At 40.6% G+C, this 20,746-nt stretch overlaps 2 protein-coding genes across 10 annotated transcripts in view; both read right to left on the reverse strand.

The window, feature by feature from the left end:
• Positions 1 to 4: 4 nt before the first annotated feature.
• LOC113036459 (coiled-coil domain-containing protein 195-like) lies at positions 5 to 6,084 on the reverse strand. Its single transcript, XM_026192837.2, has 3 exons — positions 1,531 to 6,084; positions 909 to 1,131; positions 5 to 702 (listed from the first exon to the last, which is right to left on the reverse strand). Exons 1-3 carry the CDS (start codon positions 1,859 to 1,861, stop codon positions 573 to 575), a joined length of 684 nt encoding a protein of 227 aa, XP_026048622.1. The 5' UTR covers positions 1,862 to 6,084; the 3' UTR covers positions 5 to 572.
• A 291-nt stretch (positions 6,085 to 6,375) lies between these two features.
• dock10 (dedicator of cytokinesis 10) overlaps positions 6,376 to 20,746 on the reverse strand; it is a 63,847-nt gene continuing 49,476 nt past the window's right edge. For 5 of the 9 annotated variants that reach the window (XM_080288493.1, XM_026191306.2, XM_080288492.1 and 2 more), the window contains 25 exons: positions 20,411 to 20,589; positions 19,362 to 19,478; positions 19,112 to 19,220; positions 18,894 to 19,015; positions 18,451 to 18,565; positions 18,048 to 18,114; positions 17,605 to 17,652; positions 15,217 to 15,327; positions 14,549 to 14,658; positions 14,360 to 14,472; positions 13,249 to 13,386; positions 12,975 to 13,157; positions 12,769 to 12,879; positions 12,459 to 12,674; positions 12,297 to 12,354; positions 11,559 to 11,660; positions 10,851 to 10,957; positions 10,607 to 10,729; positions 10,392 to 10,505; positions 8,914 to 9,060; positions 8,603 to 8,813; positions 8,287 to 8,477; positions 8,105 to 8,205; positions 7,809 to 7,947; positions 6,376 to 7,368 (listed from right to left, as the gene is read on the reverse strand). In XM_080288493.1, coding sequence (XP_080144619.1) covers positions 7,321 to 7,368; positions 7,809 to 7,947; positions 8,105 to 8,205; positions 8,287 to 8,477; positions 8,603 to 8,813; positions 8,914 to 9,060; positions 10,392 to 10,505; positions 10,607 to 10,729; positions 10,851 to 10,957; positions 11,559 to 11,660; positions 12,297 to 12,354; positions 12,459 to 12,674; positions 12,769 to 12,879; positions 12,975 to 13,157; positions 13,249 to 13,386; positions 14,360 to 14,472; positions 14,549 to 14,658; positions 15,217 to 15,327; positions 17,605 to 17,652; positions 18,048 to 18,114; positions 18,451 to 18,565; positions 18,894 to 19,015; positions 19,112 to 19,220; positions 19,362 to 19,478; positions 20,411 to 20,589 — 3,080 coding nt within the window. In that variant the 3' untranslated portion in view covers positions 6,376 to 7,320. Of the gene's footprint in view, positions 7,369 to 7,808; positions 7,948 to 8,104; positions 8,206 to 8,286; positions 8,478 to 8,602; positions 8,814 to 8,913; positions 9,061 to 10,391; positions 10,506 to 10,606; positions 10,730 to 10,850; positions 11,420 to 11,558; positions 11,661 to 12,296; positions 12,355 to 12,458; positions 12,675 to 12,768; positions 12,880 to 12,974; positions 13,158 to 13,248; positions 13,387 to 14,359; positions 14,473 to 14,548; positions 14,659 to 15,216; positions 15,328 to 17,604; positions 17,653 to 18,047; positions 18,115 to 18,450; positions 18,566 to 18,893; positions 19,016 to 19,111; positions 19,221 to 19,361; positions 19,479 to 20,410; positions 20,590 to 20,746 lie in introns of those variants that run through there. The other 4 variants (XM_026191312.2, XM_080288496.1, XM_080288497.1 and 1 more) reach the window with 3 other exon arrangements.

Here is a 20,746-nt window from a genome sequence, read left to right on the forward strand (position 1 = left end):
AACATGACTTTCATACCATTTATATTTAATATAAATAATCCAAACACTGGATTCTTTTAAGAAGACTTTTATACATGAAAGCAAAGATTGTGATTTGGTTTTGAGAAAACAAAATACATGCTCAGGAACAGCAGGTCATCTTCAGGAGGTCCATTGACCATCTTCTTCAGTTTACATTGTGAAAAGAAACCAAGATGAATAAATAATGAATAAAACATCGCTCATGAGGTCTGAGTCAGCGACCACAGCTGTCCGTAAAAGGGTTGTCACCTGCAGGTGTGTGTGTCACTCTCAAGCAACACCCGGGGTCAGGTGAAGAGACCAGATATCTGATCCTCGCTCCGGAGGGCTCTGTGCTTCATCACTGTTGACCATGGTCACATGAAAACAACACCTGTAACCAGAGTCTTCTGTTTGTGTGGTCAGGTGTGATAAAAATCGGTCTGCTGGCTCACTCACTAAGAGCCCAGTCTACATTGGCCTAGATGAAGAGGCCAACCTGTCACCTGTCGCAGGCCACAGAGGCTCAGTTCATGTCTGAATTTTGCCTCGTTTAAAGTCTGGTTGTTTTCTCAAGAATCCGTCTCAGTTATGGAATCCAGGTCAGACAGTCTAGGATCCCCCTGGTGTTTGGTCAGAGCTGGTCGACTGGTGTAAATGTCATCCACAGGTAGAAGGAAGGTGACAGTTTTCACCTTGGACCTTAAGGTGCAAAGAAAACACAAGAATAATTTTGCTGCAGTTTCAGAGATTCTGTATAAAGACTAGCCTTTTGAGGCAAAGCAATGAACAAAGTACTTTGAAATTAGCCATTAATGGAAACAGTAGTTAAAGCCTCTGTGAGGTCAAGTTTAAGATGAATATTTGTTTAAAGCTACAGTTGGGGCATTTATAGTATTTATCTCTACCTGTTTTTATGAACATATTCCTGCAGGGAGTGCCGGTTGGTAATTTTTCCCACATCTTCCTTTGTTGAGTTACCGAAGACACCTTTCCCATGTTGGATTTCTTCTTGCAGTCTTTCCCAACCAGAGTTGCTTGGCCGGACCCTGTTAATCCTTCCATCCCGTACAGTCACACCAGACAGGTTGGAACTTGTAGAGTACCTCCGAACAGTCATCACAGTGTTTTCTGTGAAACAGCACAAACATGATGGATTGAAAGATTTTTATTTATTTATTTATTTTACAGGGCAGGGATGCCTATAGACAGGAAACAGTAATGTCATGTTCTCAGGTGTCTCTAAATATTACGTTTTAAAGTTTATATAAAATTTACGAATATTATAAAAGGCTATAATTAACATATTTTGATTTTTCCTTAGATACGTTGTTGGCATTTATTGTGAATAAGGAATCTCCTCAAATCTCCTTAAAAAAGGATGACCATTGAATCAGAACGAGCCTATAATGAGCCCTATTTCTAGTTTTAAAGTAAATTTTAATATAATAAAGAACCCTAAGAGATAGCCTATCATACTATTTCATTAGTTTAAACTCAGTCTGATGCCCCACTCGACTTCCCTCTTACCCTTGTATTGTCCCTCCAGGACTGGCGCAGACGCATTTCGCCTCAGGTTCACATAAGGGTTATCATCCTTGTCAGCCTGCTTCTTAACTGCTGATGACACGGGACTAGCTTCTCCTGGCATGGCTGCAAGTGAACGCTGACCAAAGTCTCCCCGCAGCTCCCGGTTCTCCGCTTCCAGCTTCTTGATTTCGTCCCGCATCTCCATGATCACCTGCGCCAGGCTGCGGGTGCTCTCCATGGTGCTGTTGCTGCGTTGCCAGTACCACGGCTTCCCAAACACCGGCAGGGAGTCGCGCAGTAGAAGCTCACTGTGCTCCTGCGGCTTTATCATTGCAGTCCCCAAAGCTTTTGTGGTCCTCCTGCTTAGAGGCTTTCCAGGTTCTCTGCGTCTGTCAATCTCGGTCCAGATCTTGTTATGGGGAAGATTACATCGCCTTTCACCACTTGTACACCTGAAAGCGCTCCGGTGATCATCCAGCAGCACACAAAGAATGTTTTATTCATCACACCCGGCGTCCGGTTTCAGGAAAACTAAGCAGGGGTCGGAAATGAATTGTGCACTGCACAAAAGCTAGAGCGGCACTTAAAAGGAGTTTTTGACATCGTTTTTGTGCCTATAATATTTGTAGCAACTATATGTTTAAGGTGTACGAATGATTTTGGCATCCCAGCTTTACTGTGTGGGGGTCATTTCTCTGTTGGGATTACAATGTCCTCCCCCTGAAATATTAATTAAATCTGTCAGCCAAGACAAATCTTGGAGTGAGACTGAATAGGGGCCTGTTCTGTTTCTTTGGTGTGTGCGTGTGTGTGCCCTGATTTTGATGCATAAGATCATTTAGAGCAGAGCATTTAAAAAAAAACAAGTGTAATTGATTATTTGCACAATGACAGTGTGAGTGTTTTTTCAATATGAGCAAATTCACTCAGAAGACAGATATTAATTAAAGTCTATTTAATAGGCTATATGATCCTCTGTCTCATGAATATGCATGTTTGATGAAAGGGAGGAAGGCGGTTAAACCAGAAATTGCAGGCAGTTTTGAAGAAAAAGACAGTAGAAAAAAAGCAGGTGTTTGATGATAATAATAAGAGAAGCAACAAACATGAAATGCAACAGGATGCACTCCAAAGAAAATTTCAGCAAATTACACTCAGTGGGACTTCCATAGTCAGGATGAATGGTCCGGTGTGCCAGTAGAGCTCATGTGGCAACAGGTTGTGATCCCTTATAAATAGACCAGAAAGTCTGTGAGTGCACGTGTACCCTAGCTGGCCCGACTCAAACAAAAACCGAGGTTACCCACATAATTTAAAATGGCATAATCCATAATATACAAGTGGTGTAAGGAAGGGTGTTTAGCTAATTAACAAATTAAAATAGAGCCCCAGTTGGTTTTCTCATGTGTGACTTGGACTGAATGGTGGTGGCTCAGGGCAACCCGAGCCTCCCAGAGTCTAGGCCACTGGGACGGAGACAGGCACACATAAACTAGTCTGTGGAGGAGAGAAACCCAATAAGCTCCCCTTTCTGGTTCACAAAATAGGCTACAGAGAAGGCGGGAGGTGAGAGAGATGAGACTGAGGATGGGAGTACTGCCGATTGGCTGGCAGAAAAACAGTTTGTGTAGAGGACTTATTGTAGAGAGTCAGTGCAACTCAATCTGCTGCACCTCAGGTGTGGAACAGAGGGAGTGTGAAGAGACAGACATAAATGTGTCAGCTGTCTTGTCAGACTGCGATAACAACAACAGACAAGTGTGAGAAAGAGATGGAGAGTGAGTGAGTGAGTGAGTGAGAGAGAAATAAAGGCAATATTTTGTCTTTTACCACCAACTGCATTTTCAGAGCCACTTAACCTCTTTTTATGTGCCGTGTACAAACCCCAGGCTTAGCATCAATTAGTAAAGAACCACTCTGCTGCTTTATCTCTGCATGGTCAGTAATTATACCCAGTGTGGAAAAAAACTGACATCAGATCCGTTGGAAAACTGGTCACTGTGGGAGCACACTAAATTTTAATGCCATGTCACTTTCAATGAAACCTCAACCACAATTTTATACCCTAAACTGTGCTAAAATCAGTGCAACACACTCTACTGACAGATGCATTTGTGAGAGTATGTGTCTATGTTACTTAATTTCAACTGCCTATGTGGGGATAGCTTTTGAGTGTCCTTATGAATTAAATCAAGGAATTCTACCTGATGACCAGAGATGGGCAGTAACGCGTTAGTTGTAACGCGTTACTGTAATCTGATTACTTTTTTCGAGTAACGAGTAAAGTAAGGGATTACTATTGCAAAAACGGTAATTAGATTACCGTTACTTTCCCGTAGGAACGCTGCGTTACTGCGTTACTAAAACCGTGATTTTTTTGTGAGAATGTCTCACGACAGTGACAGTGACAGTAGCAAGTGCAACGTTTGTGACAACAGCTGTGTGCAGATCAACAATGGATCACATATCGATTGTGGGAGAGAGTATGAGCATGCAGCGTTTAAAGCGTGGAAGTACTGACCTTACTTTGAGTTTGATTCCATAAAAAGTGACAAAAACATTAGCGTCCATCATGCGTGGGAAGAAAACTTCTTTTTACAGCGAAAAAAAACCCTAAACTTCCAAGCAAGCACCGAGTGCGCAACGATGTAATGGGAAACTCACAGAGAAACTCGCGGATTCTTCAACTGACCGCGGCACACCTGCACCAGGGTAAACCTCCGCCTACCCCAGTCCTGCTTTACAGGTGAAAATAGAGCAACAGGACTGCTGAGTCTTTGAGTTTATTTATTTTCTGCTGTGTTTTACTTGCATCTATTTGAAAGAGTGAGTGTAAACGCAAAAAAAAAAATATTTTATTTTATGTGCTGGAATGTGTAGAAAATAGGTTTAAATGTTAAACTAATTTATTCAAGTCAGAGAATGTTGCATATAATTACATTTTTGCTTGATGCATAAAGTTAAAAGATTAAAACTGATAAAACAAGTTAAAAAAAAGAGACTTTTCCATTTGATTACATTTTGTATGATGGATTATGTAGAAAAAGTAGAATTGGGCTGAAAGATCTATCGCTTTATCACCTCTTCAGGTTGTAAATCGTGTTTTTAAAAAGTAACTAAGTAATTAATTACTTTTGAAAATAAGTAATCAGTAAAGTAACGGGATTACTTTTTTGGGGAAGTAATCAGTAATTAGTTACTGATTCCTTTTTTCATGTAACTTGACTAACACTGCTGATGACAGTTGTCTGATATCAGGCTGTGTTGAAGTATTATATACTGAATAATAATTTTTAAAAAGGTCTGCAAAACCATCTCTAGGGTTTATAGAGAATTATTCAAAAAGACAAAACATCCTATGAGTGGCAGCTCTCTGCAATGAAAATGCTTTGTTGATGGCCAGACTGCTTTGAGCTGATAAAAAGGCAACAGTAACTCAAATAACCACTTGTTAGAACCAAGGTATGAAAAAGAGCATCTCTAAACATGGCAAGGTCAAGCCTTGAAGGAGATGAGCTACAACAGCAGAAACTGGGTGCCGCTCCTGTCAGCTAAGAAAAGGAAACTGAAGCTACAATTCACTCACCAAAATTGGACAACAGAAGGTTGCTGCTGATGGTATAATGATGTGGGGATATTTTGTTTGCACACTTTGGGCCCTTTCAGTTCAATTTTATTTAGATAGTGTCAAATCACAAAAAACAGTTGCCTCAAGGTGCTTTATATTGTAAGGTAAAGGCCCTAAAATAATACAAAGAAAACAGAGAAAACCCCAACAATCATATGAGCCCCTATGAGCAAGTGCTTTGGCAACAGTTGGAAGTAAAAACTCCCTTTTAATAGGAAGAAACACTCAGCAGAGGGAAGACCATCTGTCGTGACCGGTTAGAGTTAGGGGAGGAAAATAGGACAAAGACACACTGTGGAAGAGAGACAGAGATTAATAAGAGCCAATTACTAATACTCTAAACCTTTTGTACCAAAGAGTATTATTTATAGACCACAGTCTACCTACCTAAGAAGTATTGTGGTGTACCATGTCCATGCCTTTATGATCACAATGTAGCCATCAGTGTTAGGGTACTTGGGTCGTTGACCCAGTGTTTTGTGTCTTTTGATTCATTATGTTCTCGGTGTATTTTATATTTCCTGGTTTTGTTTACTTATTCTATTGAGTTTACTCAATATTTCTAGTTTTGGTGATCTTAGTTAGTATTTGGTCCTGTTCATGTTTTGGTCTTAGCCCTGTGTTTCTTCCCCAGTCATGTCTCTGTGTGCATCTGCGTCTCATTGTGTGTTCCCTGTATTTCCTGTTTTACTTTGGTAGTCTTCTGTCGCTGTACTCATGTTCTGTTTTGCTTCTCCAATGTCTCGTCTGTTTGATTAGTGCCAGCTGTGTTTCCCAGGTTAGTAAAACTAGTAAAATGCTCTGATTTAGGGGAAAGAAATATTTGGATTTGGAAAAGATGTGGTTATAGTGAAATATATGAAGTCAACATTGAAGATGTAGGGAAACACACACAAAAAATATAATAGTCACACATAAGTGATAAAGAGAGCCATTGTTTATAACACCAGGGAGCAAAGTTAAAAAAAAATTTTCTTCTTCTTTGTCTTTGCCTGAGTTTGCTAATTTAAAATGTCTAATTAATGAATTAGCCGGTCTCAGGCCAATGCAAGACAGAATATGAGTGGCTGCTGTGCAGATTTACAGCCAAGACACAGACTGGATGAGTAAACTTACAGATACAACATAGCAGAGGACCTGTAACCATAATGTAAGGTGCAATTATAAAAAACAACAAAAGACTCACAACAACAAATTAAGCTACTTAAACATAGTCATGATCTTTGGACATTAACAAAATTTTATTTAAATGTTATACATAAAACTTTAGTTTTGTTTGTTTGTTTTTATTCAGCTAAACAAATTTATATATTGTATATTTTATAAAAAGCAACATTTCAAACATTTTTAAATATTAATATTTCTTATTTACAATTTAAAACAGTACAGGAAATAATAACAGTAACAATGAATTTTCAATTATAAAAATGTTACAAAACATATTTTTTTTGTCTGTTTCCATTTGAAAATTGGCAAGCTGATACTTCCAGATCGTTAGCTAGGATACAAAGTAGCAATGTGGAGCTGCTCTACATTCAAACAAGAACTGGAGGTGCGTTCAACTCCTCACATTCTTGGCTAATTAAAACCTGTAATCTAATCATTTGCCATTTTCACATTAGTTGTCTTGCGAGACTTCTTTTAATAGTTTGAAATTCAGTAATATTCCACAGAAAAATGTAAAAATAACTGTAATCAAAATGCACCAGAGAGCTTTATATTTCATACAGCTGAACGCACCTCGAGCTCAGTAAGGTCACTGTTCTCTAAAGGGTCAGGGTTGTGGAGAGAAGGCGCATGTTGTGTGTTTGTGTGCATTTGAATTTGTTTGCAGGTTTGTCTGCCAATGTGTAAGCAAATGTAATCACTTGAGGGGGCAGGGAAATCTATACGACACACGAACCGAGTCTTTTAAATCAAAACGTACAGCAGCTAACAGTCCAGCAGTCTGCTCTCTACTGTAGACAAAGTTCAACAACAGGACTACAGACTACCACAACCACAGTCTACACATTTCTTCCCTTAATGTCCTCTACACTCTTCATCAGTCACAGTTCCACTAGCCAACTGCTTCAGGGGGAAAAAAAAGGTCGGAAACAATCAAATGAGTCACTCTGAGGCTCAAACTGGGACAAAATGTTTATGGCGAGTCTACTGGCCGTTCAGTAGGTGCTGTGCCTTTCTGTTCCTGGTTGTCTTGTGTGAGGAATCTGCACAAGAATAAGAATAAAAAGCTGCAATTGGAATAGGAAAAATGCAAACGCGAGCAAATATCAAGTCTGGCACTTTGGTTCCTGAGTTGGGAGCTGGGATTTCAGGTAACAATAAAGTGAGTTAAGCAAGTATAAAGGCGAAAAAGATGTCTTTCTGTAAAGAAATCTGATGACATGACAGCAGTTTTACAGAGAGTGGACAGGGAGTGGTTAGGCAGAGAAGATGAATGGAAGGCAAGGATGCTTTTAAAAGCAGCAGTGTGAGAAAAGGTTGCAACAGAAGATGATGTCCACGAAAATAATAACTGCCTCCAAAAATAATGCATGAAGAAAAAAAGAGGGTGCTCAGTATGCCATGCAACTGAACTGCCAACAAATAAATTAAAGAATGTATGGCAGTATAGTCTGGACACTCATTAGTCTTTGCATTGTGAGACCTGTTCATTCATGATCCCAGAAAGCTCAGTCAGCATGTCCCGGTAGTGAGCTCTCATCTCCTCCTGGTACTCCAGCTGGTCCTCCTTGATCAGTCGCTCATTTACATCCAAAGCCTGACCGCAGGCTTCTGCAAACCGCCTGCAGGGGGCGGATTAAGTTTGACTTATGTTAATGTGCTGATCATTGATATGTGTTTAACTTTTTTTTTTTTAGTGAAACTTAAATAGTATTACATTGTACGGTTCCTGACAGTGGACTAAATCATTGTTAGCTAGCTCAACACTTTAAATCATACCTGAAAATCTCCTTCAGAAGTTTGACCTGGTTGTCTGGATACTTCTTAGCATTCTTCTCCTCCAAAAATGCCCTGGCATAAGCCATGGGCCCTGCGTTCACCTGGATGGAGATGATCAAGTGAGACAACACCAGAGTAACCTATGTAAAATGTGTGTATCTATAGTTTGGGAGAATCCCCACCTTGACGCTGACACTGCCTTGCAGTTTTAGCTGCAGCCGGATCATGTCCACCTCCTCCATGTTGCAGAGCTGGTTGAGCTCAGAGACTTTACGTGACATCTCGTCAATGGCAACTTCAATTGGATTCATTTCTGTGCTTTGCTGCTCCACCACCTGGATGCGCTTTTTAAGGTAAGGGAAGCTGGAACTTGCTAAAGAACAGAAAAACACACACACAGTCTGTCAGATACAGTAATAGAAAGAGGACAAATGTATGTTCTGGTGACTCAAAAAAATATGTATCTATCAGAGATATAAACAAAGAAGAGATACTCACTAGTCAGTATGGTGCGCCGTTTGCACTGCTCCTCCACATCCCCATGTTTCTTTCCTGACAGCGTAAACGGTGTCTCAAATACAAACCGGTTGATGTTGTGATGCCTCTCGAAGTCGGTCCTTTTGTCACATTGTTCTTTTTCGTCAAAGTAGGGCACTACATATGTGACCTGAATGTAAGCAAACTTGGGGTCCAGGTCTTTAGGATTTACCTGTTAGCAAAGAATTTTACAATATTATCACATAAGCAACACACCGCAGCGCCAACAGATGTTAATTCATTCATTTTAATGGCCAAATTCTGTAAGATACCTTATTAGAGTCCTGGATCATCTTGACATTTTCAGCTCCAAACTTGTCTGAGTAGAGTTTGAGTAATCTCTGGGAGATTTCCGACAGCCCTGTCAGCTTTGGCTCTTTGTAGATGAACTCTTTGCTCTCTTCCTCTTCAAAGAAACCCTACCAGAACACAAACACACACATATGCACACACTAATCAGCGAAGCTTGTTACATGTTGGTTGGCTTGGTGTGTATGTAGTCTTTTATTTTTGATTCATAGGATGTGTTGCTTTTGCTTTCACAGCACATTAGATGTTGCTCTCTTGGGGTTTCTTGAGTCACTTGTGCTTTCAGATACAAAAACTTTGTCACTTTGTTAGAACTTCTCAACACTAACAGGGTACCAGTGTTAAGTTCTGGATGAGGGAGTGCGGAGGCGGCACTGGAGTCAAATGCCAAGGGTGAATGAGATTCAGTAAATCTTATCTTCTGGTTCACTGTTGCTCTGTGATATCAGCTCGTCTTAATGTTTAAGAAGGAAACAGTTTCATTGTTGGGCTTAATGGGAAGTGAAATGGGCCACAGCAAGCCTTAGACAAACCCTTCAAAGGGTAAGAGCAGCAGATGTTAATAGTGGTAAAAGGAGAAGAAAGGTAAAAGTGGTTAGCACTGAGGAAAATGGAAAATCAAGGACATACAAAACTTACCATATTCTTGATACAGAATACAACAAAACAGAAGAAAAAAAAGCAGATAGAGAAATTAAAGACACTGATTCAGTCAAAACAAATCTAGTGTCCTGTTTCCATTTCCATGCCTCACTGACCAGGTACTGCATTCTTCTTTATCTGAAAGTCTCACTATTTTACACCTATCCTGTGTAAAGCAGCCAGGTTTGTAAAAACCGAGCCCAAACCACACAATGCACCTTTGGAGATAAAGCCAGTGCTTCAAAGATGAACCCAGGGCCAAGTAGAATTCAATATTAAGCTTTCTACAAGGTTTAGTTATCCAAATTACAAAAAAGACTAGCTATCCTGACAGTTTCACTTTTATTTACCAAACCTTTGAGATTTCTGGCACTGACACGTGGTGGTATGCGAACAAAGAAAGAAATGATCACAAGCTTACTGATGGGAAGAAGCTTTGCAATTAAACAGCAATTTATCATTAGAATAATTGTAAATTAAAGTATTAACTAAATAACTTCCATTTCAATAGTCAACAAGACATAAAAGCTGCATATAGATAGCTGGATATATATGCTTCTACCTCTGTCTTTGCAGTTGCAGAATTTTTTTTCCATAGATTTCAGTTAAGGAAATCTATATCTCTATTATAACATGTGTGTAGAACTGATCAAGTTCTACACACGTAGTTAAGTTTATGTGCAAAAACACACCACCTAGTGGTGTTTCCGATGTATTTGTTAAACGTGTAGTTACAGTGACTGTTCGTTGTCCTTTGTATCTTAAAAGTCTGTGAAGGTAAGCTCAAGCAAACACTCACCTGTCCGTAGAAAGCTACACGGTAGTAGCGCCCAAAGAGACGCTTTTCTGAGTTCACCACCTCCGTCACCTTCAGGTAGGAGCGATGGATGTCATAGTACAGCTCTGATAGCCTCTGTAGGCACAAGCAAACAAACAAACACACAAATAATTTCATACGCAGCTCACACTGCACATTTTTTCACACGCTTACACAGAAAGGGTAAAAGCCGTTACCTTGAAATCTCTTCTTTTTTCAAAGACAGCAATTACAGGTTTGTTGATGTCAGCAATGAGCTCGTATCGCTCCGATTTCCACAAATAGTCCACACACAGCTCCAGCTGCTCCACCAGGGTGTCCTACACAGTGCAACGAGAGCACGAAGAACATAAGAGAAAAGTCTGACCGGCAACAGTAATTCTGATGATTAAATCCAACAGAGTTAATGGTTTTGTTCAGGACAAAAAGGCTAACACGGACCTCAATATATGGCGTGTCTTGTGTACCAGTGTCTTCCTTCATGGCTCCCTCCTCTTTAACATTAGGGCTGATGCACATAAATGCTGCCCAGCCCATGGAGAAGGATGCTGGTGTGTCAAACAAGTGAAAGTGATATCAGGGCACGATTACTAAAAAGACACACACTTGCATACTTCCTACAGACATCACACGTTATCATTGGTGCTATGTTTGGCATGTAAACGCACGTATAGATGCTTAAAATACATCTGCTATCACAGTCTTGCAAGAAAATACGAGACTTACAGTCAAACATTCAGTTTTTGCAAAAACAGCAAATGTGAGTGTGCTTCACATCAAACCCCTGTGACACTGAGCATCATATCCTGTGAGACTTGTGTGAACAGACACAGTGATAGTAAAACGTAACCTGGCACAAGATCATGCCATCAAGGCAAGAACAGTGGTCCTCAGAACAATTTACTGCAAAATGCAATACACCGTGTAGAAAAGTGATTCAAATTTAAACCACCACCGGACAACCTGATGTCCCTTTGATCCAAATCATGTCCGCCACTCAATATCCAGAGCTTGCAAAAAAATTCAAAAGGTACAAACAAATATAAGTGCACACTCACTACCAACCACATTCAGGTCTTTCTGTTTCTACATTCATGTTTTTACCCAACCCCAACACCACCCAGCGGACCCCCAGGCGCACACACTCACTGTCTGGATCTCGGGAGGTAGTTAGTAAGGAGCTACATTTATAGACAGGGCTTTCTTCAGGGGACACACTGGACATCCTGGCCTTGTCAGCGCTCCAGTAGCCTGTTTGGTAGGAGGGGAGGAGGAGCAGGTTTACAAAGTTTATGTCCACTTGCTTTTGCCACTTTATGCTCACGGACAAGGCTCACAAAGCAGCTGAACTGCTGGCACTCTATGCTAGGAACTAGCCCACAGGCTCAGTGAGTAAAGCCATGCGCAAAAGACGTCAGAAACACTGAGTGGCAGATACAAGCTGTTTACACGAGGAAGCATGCACACACAGAAAAACGTGAAGCACAGGAAAATGTGTGGACATCAATCTAAGAGGAGGATGGAATTTAAATATAAAAGAAAGGTCTATACTACTACAGGACAGGAACAGGAATCAAACATCATTTCCCATGAGTTCTCAGTCAGTCACACTCAGATGAAAACTGTCCTCACTTTCAGGCATACACATCAAGAACAGTGAATGTATGAAGGACTGATGCCTCAAAGGTTTGATGACTATGATAGCAAAGAGAAAAAAGTATTCCATTGTGAGAAGCTGCTGTATGTGATTGGATGAACTCAAGTTAGCATGTCTGCAGAGATGCACAAATATACAAAAATCTCACTGCACTGCAAACAGATATTTGCACACAAACTATGCTGCAAAAAGCTCGCAAGGGCAAAAGTGGCAGCAAAGTGTGGACTAACCTCTCCTCTTCAACGATTCAGCAATCAGGGCTGAGATGTGGATGTAGCACATAGCAGCCTGAGGGAAAGACAGAAGTTAGATGTTTTTTAAACTGATACTTTCATGTGACATTATCGATGTTTCTGAAGCCCGAGAACCTGACAAAATGCAACATTTCGAACCTCTGAGAGATCCCCGTTGCGGACGTGAATCTTGGCCATGCTCTCGAGCCAAGTGCGTCGAAGCTCAGGGGTGCTCGCGTAGGAATTGGCCAGACTGTACTGCAGATCCACCAGCATTTCAGGATCCTTCTCATGCTCCTTCATTTGTGCTGTAGCCATCAGAACTGTCCTGATCCGTTTGGTCAGGTCCTTCACCTCAGCAGGGAACGGTGTGTTCTGTAGAAAATGAAAGTAAAATTAAATATAAAGTACACGATTGATGATAATTATTGATAGAAAAGGTGTTTTAAAAGCTTAAGGAATTCTGTACTTTCAGTGGTGCATCTCCATTAGCAAAGTTGTTTATGATGGCCAGAGACTGTTGAAACCTCGAGCCTCCGATTCCAGCATCTGCTATCAGCTGGCTCACTGCCTTGATAACCTGTAGCGGAGACAGGCCAGTATAGCCATGAAACGGTGATAAGCAAAGTACACAAAACTCAAATGAAGTCATTTTACTTCTTTATATTAACTGACCTGCAGATGTGAGCGAACGATCGACTTTCCCTTGGTAAACTCAAAGTTTTTTCTCATGAAAAAATACAGCAGGGCAGCTGCCTCCGTCTGGGTGGAGCTGGATCGATGGTTACAGCACTTGAGGATCTCGTAGCAAAGACAGCCACACAGGTCTGCCTTACCCTGGAAAAATGCACTGGGAAACTACAGAAAAAAGAGAAAGACGAAACTAACCATAAGATAATGACTCGAGTCTTCAATGATATGTTGAACGATTAAAGAAAGGTTTACGGACCTTTTGTACAAAAAGCCTGAGTGCAGCAAAGACATGCCGTAGAGTAGCAGTTGATTGGTTGATCTGAAAGAAGAGCAAGTAGGTGTCCAGCACCTTCTTCATCAATGTGTTCTGTCCATCGTCCTGCAACAGCTGCTTCTGGATGAATGTGAGAAAACGAAAGCAAAACATGTTTCACCAGACTTAACTTCAATGCAGTCTTTAAAAAAACACTAGGTGGCAGTATGTATGAAATGAATGTGTATGAAATGTGTTAAGACTTGAGCCACCTCACATTTATTTATATTTTGCTGGGAAAGTGGGAAATGGGTGTAACAGTTTACTGTAACATCTGCAGACATGTGTAAGTACAGTAAAAAAGGCAACAATGGAATTTATACAAATTCTGCTTGAAAGTCAATATTTGGTATGCCCACTTTTATTGAGTGAAACATTAATGATGGAAGCAGACAAATCCCCATCAGGTTTGCATCAAGAAGGACTTCTATTGTAAAAACAAAAAACAAAAAAAAAACTGCCAAATTAAATATACAGAGCTAAAGGGAGCAGCCAAAAGTAGTTTCACTGTCTAGCCTATCGTTAAATTTTTTATAAAAGTAGTAATAGTAATAGTCCTTCAGGTGTCTACAAAGCTTTTCTTTGGATGTTGACTGTCTTTTGTTCCATTTCTGTTAAAACGATCCCACAATGCTTCAGTAATATTGAGGTCCAGGTTGTGGTGAGGCCAATCCAAACTTAATCTAACTGAAATGCAGTTCTAATCCACAACAGAGCCTCAACATTGTTTATTTTTATTTTTATTTTTTACACGTGGCTGTAGACACTCACTGTTCCTCTTTACCATGCCTCCTGACTACCTCTGTACATATCAGTGAAGATGAACCAAACATTTCACTCAATAAGACCTGTTGCCACTGGTTTTCAGGACGGTTTTTGTGCAATTTGGTATACCTCAGTTATTTTCCCCATTTCCTTCCTTTAGAGTGTCTTCTTGACAGCCACATTTCCACATAAGTGGCTTAAAAAAATAAATTTCTCTAAAGAAGTACAATGTAATACTTTGTGGTATTAACTTTACTTTTGGGTTGTATAATATGAAATGGTCACAGACCTTCTGATGCTGAACAAACAGCTCTAGTACATCCAGCACAGTGAGGGCGACCTCTGTGGACATGTTCGCCTCAATATCTGTAGGACTCAACGTGTCCCCATCCTGAATGCCGTCTAGAAATAGAAGCACGTATGAATAACAAATACATCAAAGTAACCTCACTGTGACCTCAGTCAGAGTATTTGTTACCTGGCTCCATCAGCTGCAGCAGCTTGGGGTTGGTGAGGGCATTCTTGCCCCTGATGATGGGCATGGTTTGGGAGCGAGCATGCCGGTGGCCATCACCCCCAGATGCCATCCTGGAGGGTCAACAGCATGAATCAGAAGCTCATATAAATCACAGCGTGTGCGTGTTTTACTCATGACTTCTTTAAATTGCCCTTCAGTAAATGTGGTACTAAACCTTTGGATAAATGCAAAGGTACACTATCGCTAAAGATTCTGCACACTTAAGTAGGCGGGTAGATATAAATGACATCCATGTCTCAAGGACTTGCTGCTATCGGGAAGCTATCAACACATGAGTGTACAGACACAAAGACTGGCAAATCACACAGAACACTGCAGGTATGGGAAGAGGCATGCTGAGAACACAAGTTACAGTCTGTAATGTGGAAACACAGTGGTCACATAAATGGTGAAATTACACACGACACAAATGCATTATCCTTTTTTTTCAAGTATTCACATTGCTCTTGCATGTTTAACGTGTATTAAAGAGTCTGGAGTTTTATGACATCATAAAGCACTTTTGGGCCACCAGACATCATTAGCATTCAGAACACTTTCAGTAAACAAAGACTTTGTTTGTCATCATGGCTGAGGTGTTGTCTGTTTTCCTTGTGGAGGGTGATTACCATTGTGGGAAGATGCTTGAGGGTTGAGAGGACTGGGAGGGGTTGTTAGAGCCCTTCAGGGTGCCATTGGCGTGGGTTGACTGAGCCAGCTTTACTGCCGCTGCTAGCTTCCTGTTCACAAGCCAACCACATCAAAGCTAACATTAGTTAGTTTAATTAAGACCATCATTTTTAAAATTGTTATTAGTTAGATATCCTAACTGTGGGTGGCATGCTAATAGCTGTTAGAGCATGTCTGTAATCAATAAAAAAACTGACCTTACTGTCTAAATGTGAAGCAGCTTGCAAAGCGCTACAATTTTTGCACCTTTGTGACCTTGTTACATATTTATAGAAGCCGGGTCACATTTGATTTTAGTAAGGCTAAATGAAATGCAAAAAGCACACAAGATCTCCGATTTGACCTTGGTGTGATGAAAGCGGCTGGAGCCAAAAACAAGGATCAAACAGCTCGAGAGGAAGGTCAGCCAGATGGAAAGGTTAGAGTCAGTAGAGCTGATGCTTTTAGTTTTCCACTAGTATAGTAATGTGAAAATGTTGCATTAACTCTTGGTAGAGTGTGAGTGGAAGCTGGGGCTTCGGGGTGATAGTAACATACAACTATGGACAGCTTAGGGACAAGATATTGGTGTGATGAAGCTGAATGTCAGTTATGCTGCGGCACAAATGAGCTCCGTAACAGTATCTCAGGAAAAACAGATGTTCAATTTATCAAATTATTGTGATCCTTAAAGCTTGATCAGAAACTGCTGCCAATCTGAGTAAAGCAAATGCTTCCTGTGCCAGATAAAAGAAAGCGCGTAAGCCAATCAACACAAAAGCATCAGAGCCTATTAAAAACACTGAAGCCAAGCAGATGGTGGAGCTGAGCCAGTGCTGAGACTGAAGGCATGGAGGCAGAGGGTTACAAGGTCAACGTGCAACATCTGAGTCGTAAAATGTGGAAAAGATGTAAAAAGCAAACGAAACCAGCACACGGAACATTACATAAAATGGATCTGTGTCAACAAAGAAAGTGTTACTTGATGTGACAGGACATCGATAAATGTGCGGTCACAAGGACAAACCATTATCAGAGGCACCATGCACAGAGCGGGGGGGTGAATGCATGCACTGTCATGGAAACTACAACAGCAAGGTCGAACATGGAGAAAACGTAACAGGCAAATGTTACTTAGTTGTGTTATGTTGGTCGTGTGCATTGAGAACATAGAACATTAAGGAAGTAAGGGATAAGCTAGAATAATGTCTGGGACTAAACTACAACATTGCTGGATAAATGAAACAATTTCCTCAATCAGCTTCTAACTATGACCAGTGGCCCTAAAACATGTCTTGGAAATCTTTGGTTGAATTTATATAGGAGATTTCTCTGTTTTTTGCTTTTAACTGTTAACTTCTCATTGATCTAAAGTGGGTGGGGCTCAGCTAGTAAACGTCAATGCCATGATATGACAGCTTATGTTGTCAGACTACTGTCAATAACACAGGATTAAACCACAGTCACACACTCCTGATGAAGCAGATTAGTAGTTTTTGACAGTTACACTTGTTATTCAAGCATTTCCTGATGGTTTAATCACAAATATTCAAGATTAAATCTTTAAGACCTAATGTAATGTATTTCATCACTCCTGAACTTCAGTGGGGTGCCCAAACTGACTCAAAAGAGCCAACAGAGAAAGATGCCGAGACAGACACACTCTGAATCCCCCGTGGCCTGGTATTATGGATGAATGTTAAGTAGCTAGCAGCCCCAGACAGGCTCAACTACGTCTGAGAGCCCTAGCTAGGCTTCCAGCTATCTTCATTCAGTTAATGCCTCCACACACAGTAAAGCAGTGTGTTCTCCCAGCCTTTTGTTGGCTTACATCTCAGCATCCTATTGCTGAAAGGAAAAAAAGAGGGCTAATTTAATTAGCTGGGAGGATCCAGAAGATGGAAGAGGCTCGCAGTGCCAATGGCTCAGCTCCAGTAAGAGCACGCACACACGATAACAACCCCCATCCTGTGTTTGCCAACCACTACACTACAATATCCAGCAGTGATTCTTTTCGAACAGTGAGATCCAGGAGTTTCACCTCCCCCCTTCTTCCTTTTCTTCCCTCCTTCACCTCCTCCCCTCTTGAAGCTGATCCCTGAGTGTGTGCACGCATACTGAACACATTTTAGTATTTCTGCCTGACTTAGTCTGATTTCACGTGCGTGCGTGTGCGAATGTGTCTGTGGGGCTGCATTTATGATTGTGTGAATGATTACATGAATTATGTATCATTGTGTGGTGGCAACATGTACACTGAGTTAATAAGCAGTTTCCATATGTGTAGCGTTACAATAAATGCATTTGAATGGCACCTGCTCCATCTCTTTGCTGGAGAAAGCACTCACCTGGCTATGTGGCGTTTTCCAAGGAATCTAAAATGCTGAAGACAGAGCCTAAGGAAACACAATTCAAAAGTTTTCTCAGATAAGAAGACAGATAAGATGGAGTGCATGTGATCACACTGAGGTGAACCAGAACAGTCTAGATGCTGAGACAAACAGGAAACACGGAAAGTTAATTTACTGCACTCGTTGGTGGACAGGAGCTCTCACTGGAATTATAGTCTGTTTTTCTTCTCTCTACCTCTCTCTTATAGTGTCAGTATTTTCATACTGGCCACGTTCCCTTTTCTACTCTTCTTGTTCACTTGCCCTCAACCCCGTCTGTCTCTCTACAGTTTTTTTTCTCTCTCTCTCTCTCTCTCTCTCTCTCTCTCTGTGAACAGTGAGTATCTCTAATCAGTGTAGCAATGCCTGCAGTCTTCAGCAAAAACAAGAAGAGCTCTTACTCCAGAATGTTGAAGAAGTCCGAGATCTCCTGGTGAATGGCGCGGTGCCAGTAGGACACCAGCACATCTGGAAATAGACAATGAAAGACATAATATAAAAAATCTTTTCACAGACTGAAAAAAGTATGGCTATCTGAAGCTCACAGTATTAAAATCCCTCAGCAACAGAACAAAAAGCAACTTTTGTGTCAATTTTTGTATACATTCACTGCTAAGTATAGCAGTAAATGTAATAAATTTCCTGTGGACTGCATGAATTCTTTAAGTGATTTTTATTAATCCTTTATTTATCCAGGTAAAAATCTCATTGAGATTAAAAATCTCATTTCCAAGAGAGACCTGGCATCATGGCAACAAAAGTCACATACCACATAGGTATATAACATTTAGTGATAGATCTTACCTTCAGATATGGTTTTCATGATCTGCAAAAAGCACATGAGGAGGCTGCGGGTCTCTGCCTGGTCCAGCTTGTCACATCGAGAACCGTAGCCTATCAGGGACTGGGGCCGGGCAAACTAAGGACCAACATCAGACAGAAATGCAGTCAGTGATAAACTGTTGCTAACAGGAGTTAAAAGTTGGATATAATGGGCGTGTTATTAGCTGGTCCAGTATTTTTAAATAAAATTTTACTACTTTTAAAAATGCAGAAATAAGATATTATATGGGTGATTTTGGGTTGCTGGAGGTGCTGATTGCTGAAATATATTTTACGCATTATTTACAAAGTATAATGCTGCGGTCTTACAATGTACATATGAAGACTACCAATGAAACTTATAATAAATAAATGACTACATTTTCTATACAGATGTTTGCTCTTTTTCATGTGAACTGTCTCACCTTCTCACATCCATCCATTTTCTCGCTGTTCCTGTCACTGTTGCTCGGGTTGGAGTCCACGCTGATCAGAGAGCCTCGAGAGTCAGCCTGGTTAGCCGTAGCAACTGCCAAGGAGGAGAAGGCTGGCGCAGGAAGAACAAGTGTAGGCATCAATGTCCTGACTTACTTTATATTAGATAGATTCACTGGAAATAGACACACACATATAACAGTGCTACCTGTAATGGAATTGAGTACTTCTTTGGAAAATGAGGCATCTACAGAGTTGGCATGGCGAGTAACCCCTCCAGCTGCCACTGCTCCCACACTGAGGTCATCTCGAGAGCCCTGTTGCAGGTGCAAAAAAGACAGCACAAAGAGAAAATAGATTTACCTTAAAACATAACACAAATATACATGATTCTGAACATTTAGGAGCCAATCAATACAGTGTTTTTTAATAATTTCATCATTTGTCTTGACTCTTACTTGGTCACTAGCAGTAAAGTAGATGGGGAAAAGGTCCCTGAGGAAGAATCTTGGCATGTTGTCCAGGATGAGGCCATAAAGCGGCAGGTAGAGAGATGCAATTCTTGCCTGCTTTTCCTGGAAAAGAAAGTATCAGTCAGAATTGGTCTAATTAAATCAGTACTTTTTTATATAAATCATCTCATTATTTGACTCAGAAACCTTTTTTAGGCCAAATACATGCAATTCAAACTTAAGGTTATGTGTTTAACCCCGGCTCTGAGTAGGATGAGTGAGTGAAAAATAAAAGGTGGAAAATTTCATAACAAATTACATGACTGAGTAGCTCTTTTTTTATACCCAATAATCAGTATAAAAAGAAGCATCCAGAAAGGCAGAGTCTTTTTTAGATGTGAGGATTATAAAGTGTTGTTAAATTAAGAAAGATGTAACACAGTGATGACTTTTTTGAAACGTGCTGCTGACATCAGATTAATTACAGTTAATTGCAATTTTAAACTCTAAAAATTACAGATGAAATTATTTCCTAATCATTATATTCATTTTATTTACACTTTGCTTTATTTCGACATTGTTTTTCTTAAATGTAATGTACTTCCTAATCCCTGTATAAAAGCACTGCAGACTGCACTCATGAATTAGAATAAAGCAGCCATGGAAATTCACTGACCTCAGCAAAATGTTAAATAAAATTTCACCTGCATTGTGTTGCATGAGTGGTTTTTATTAATGTAGCCATTTTATTTCTTGATTGCACACATTTGGTTTTCATTCAGGCTTCGGCCTGACTACAGCCCACTGCTCTTGTGTTGTGGTTGGCAGTATTTGGCAACGTTTAACTGAGGGCAGATTGCTAACTTTGATCTGATCTAGACCCTTCCCAGCATCCATTAAGACATCTTCATGGCTGCTTGCAGCTGCTTTGAAGAATCACATGTCAGTGTGTATGTGTTTGCATGAGTCACTGTGGAAGAATTTCTACTGTTTGCTCATGACTCATTTTTCATGGCTTCGGTTTCTTTTCCCATGTTAACATCTGTTCTGTCTACCTTGGTGGCATAGCGTGCATCCAGAGAGTGTTTGGCCATTAGGGTTTTCAGGGTGGCCAAGGCTAGGTGTCTCAGGTCTTGCTCGTCCTGGAGAGCCAGCCCCAGTTCTCTCAGCAACAAGCCAGTCAGGAAGTGTTTCCTGCAGAACTCTCCAGTCAGGTTGTACTCAGGCACTGATGCTGAGGAGAGACGCCACAAAGAGAGCCACATTTTAAATGGAAATTAACTGAACTGCACAGGATTCAAACAAAGCTTACACACATATTTGCTGTAGTTCACTGATCAGCAAATATTGCGACATGCTGAATGTTTTTATGGATTTCATCATCATCATGA

This window comes from Astatotilapia calliptera, chromosome 14 (assembly GCF_964374335.1).
Source record: "Astatotilapia calliptera chromosome 14, fAstCal68.1, whole genome shotgun sequence".
Classification (NCBI taxonomy): Eukaryota; Metazoa; Chordata; class Actinopteri; order Cichliformes; family Cichlidae; genus Astatotilapia; species Astatotilapia calliptera.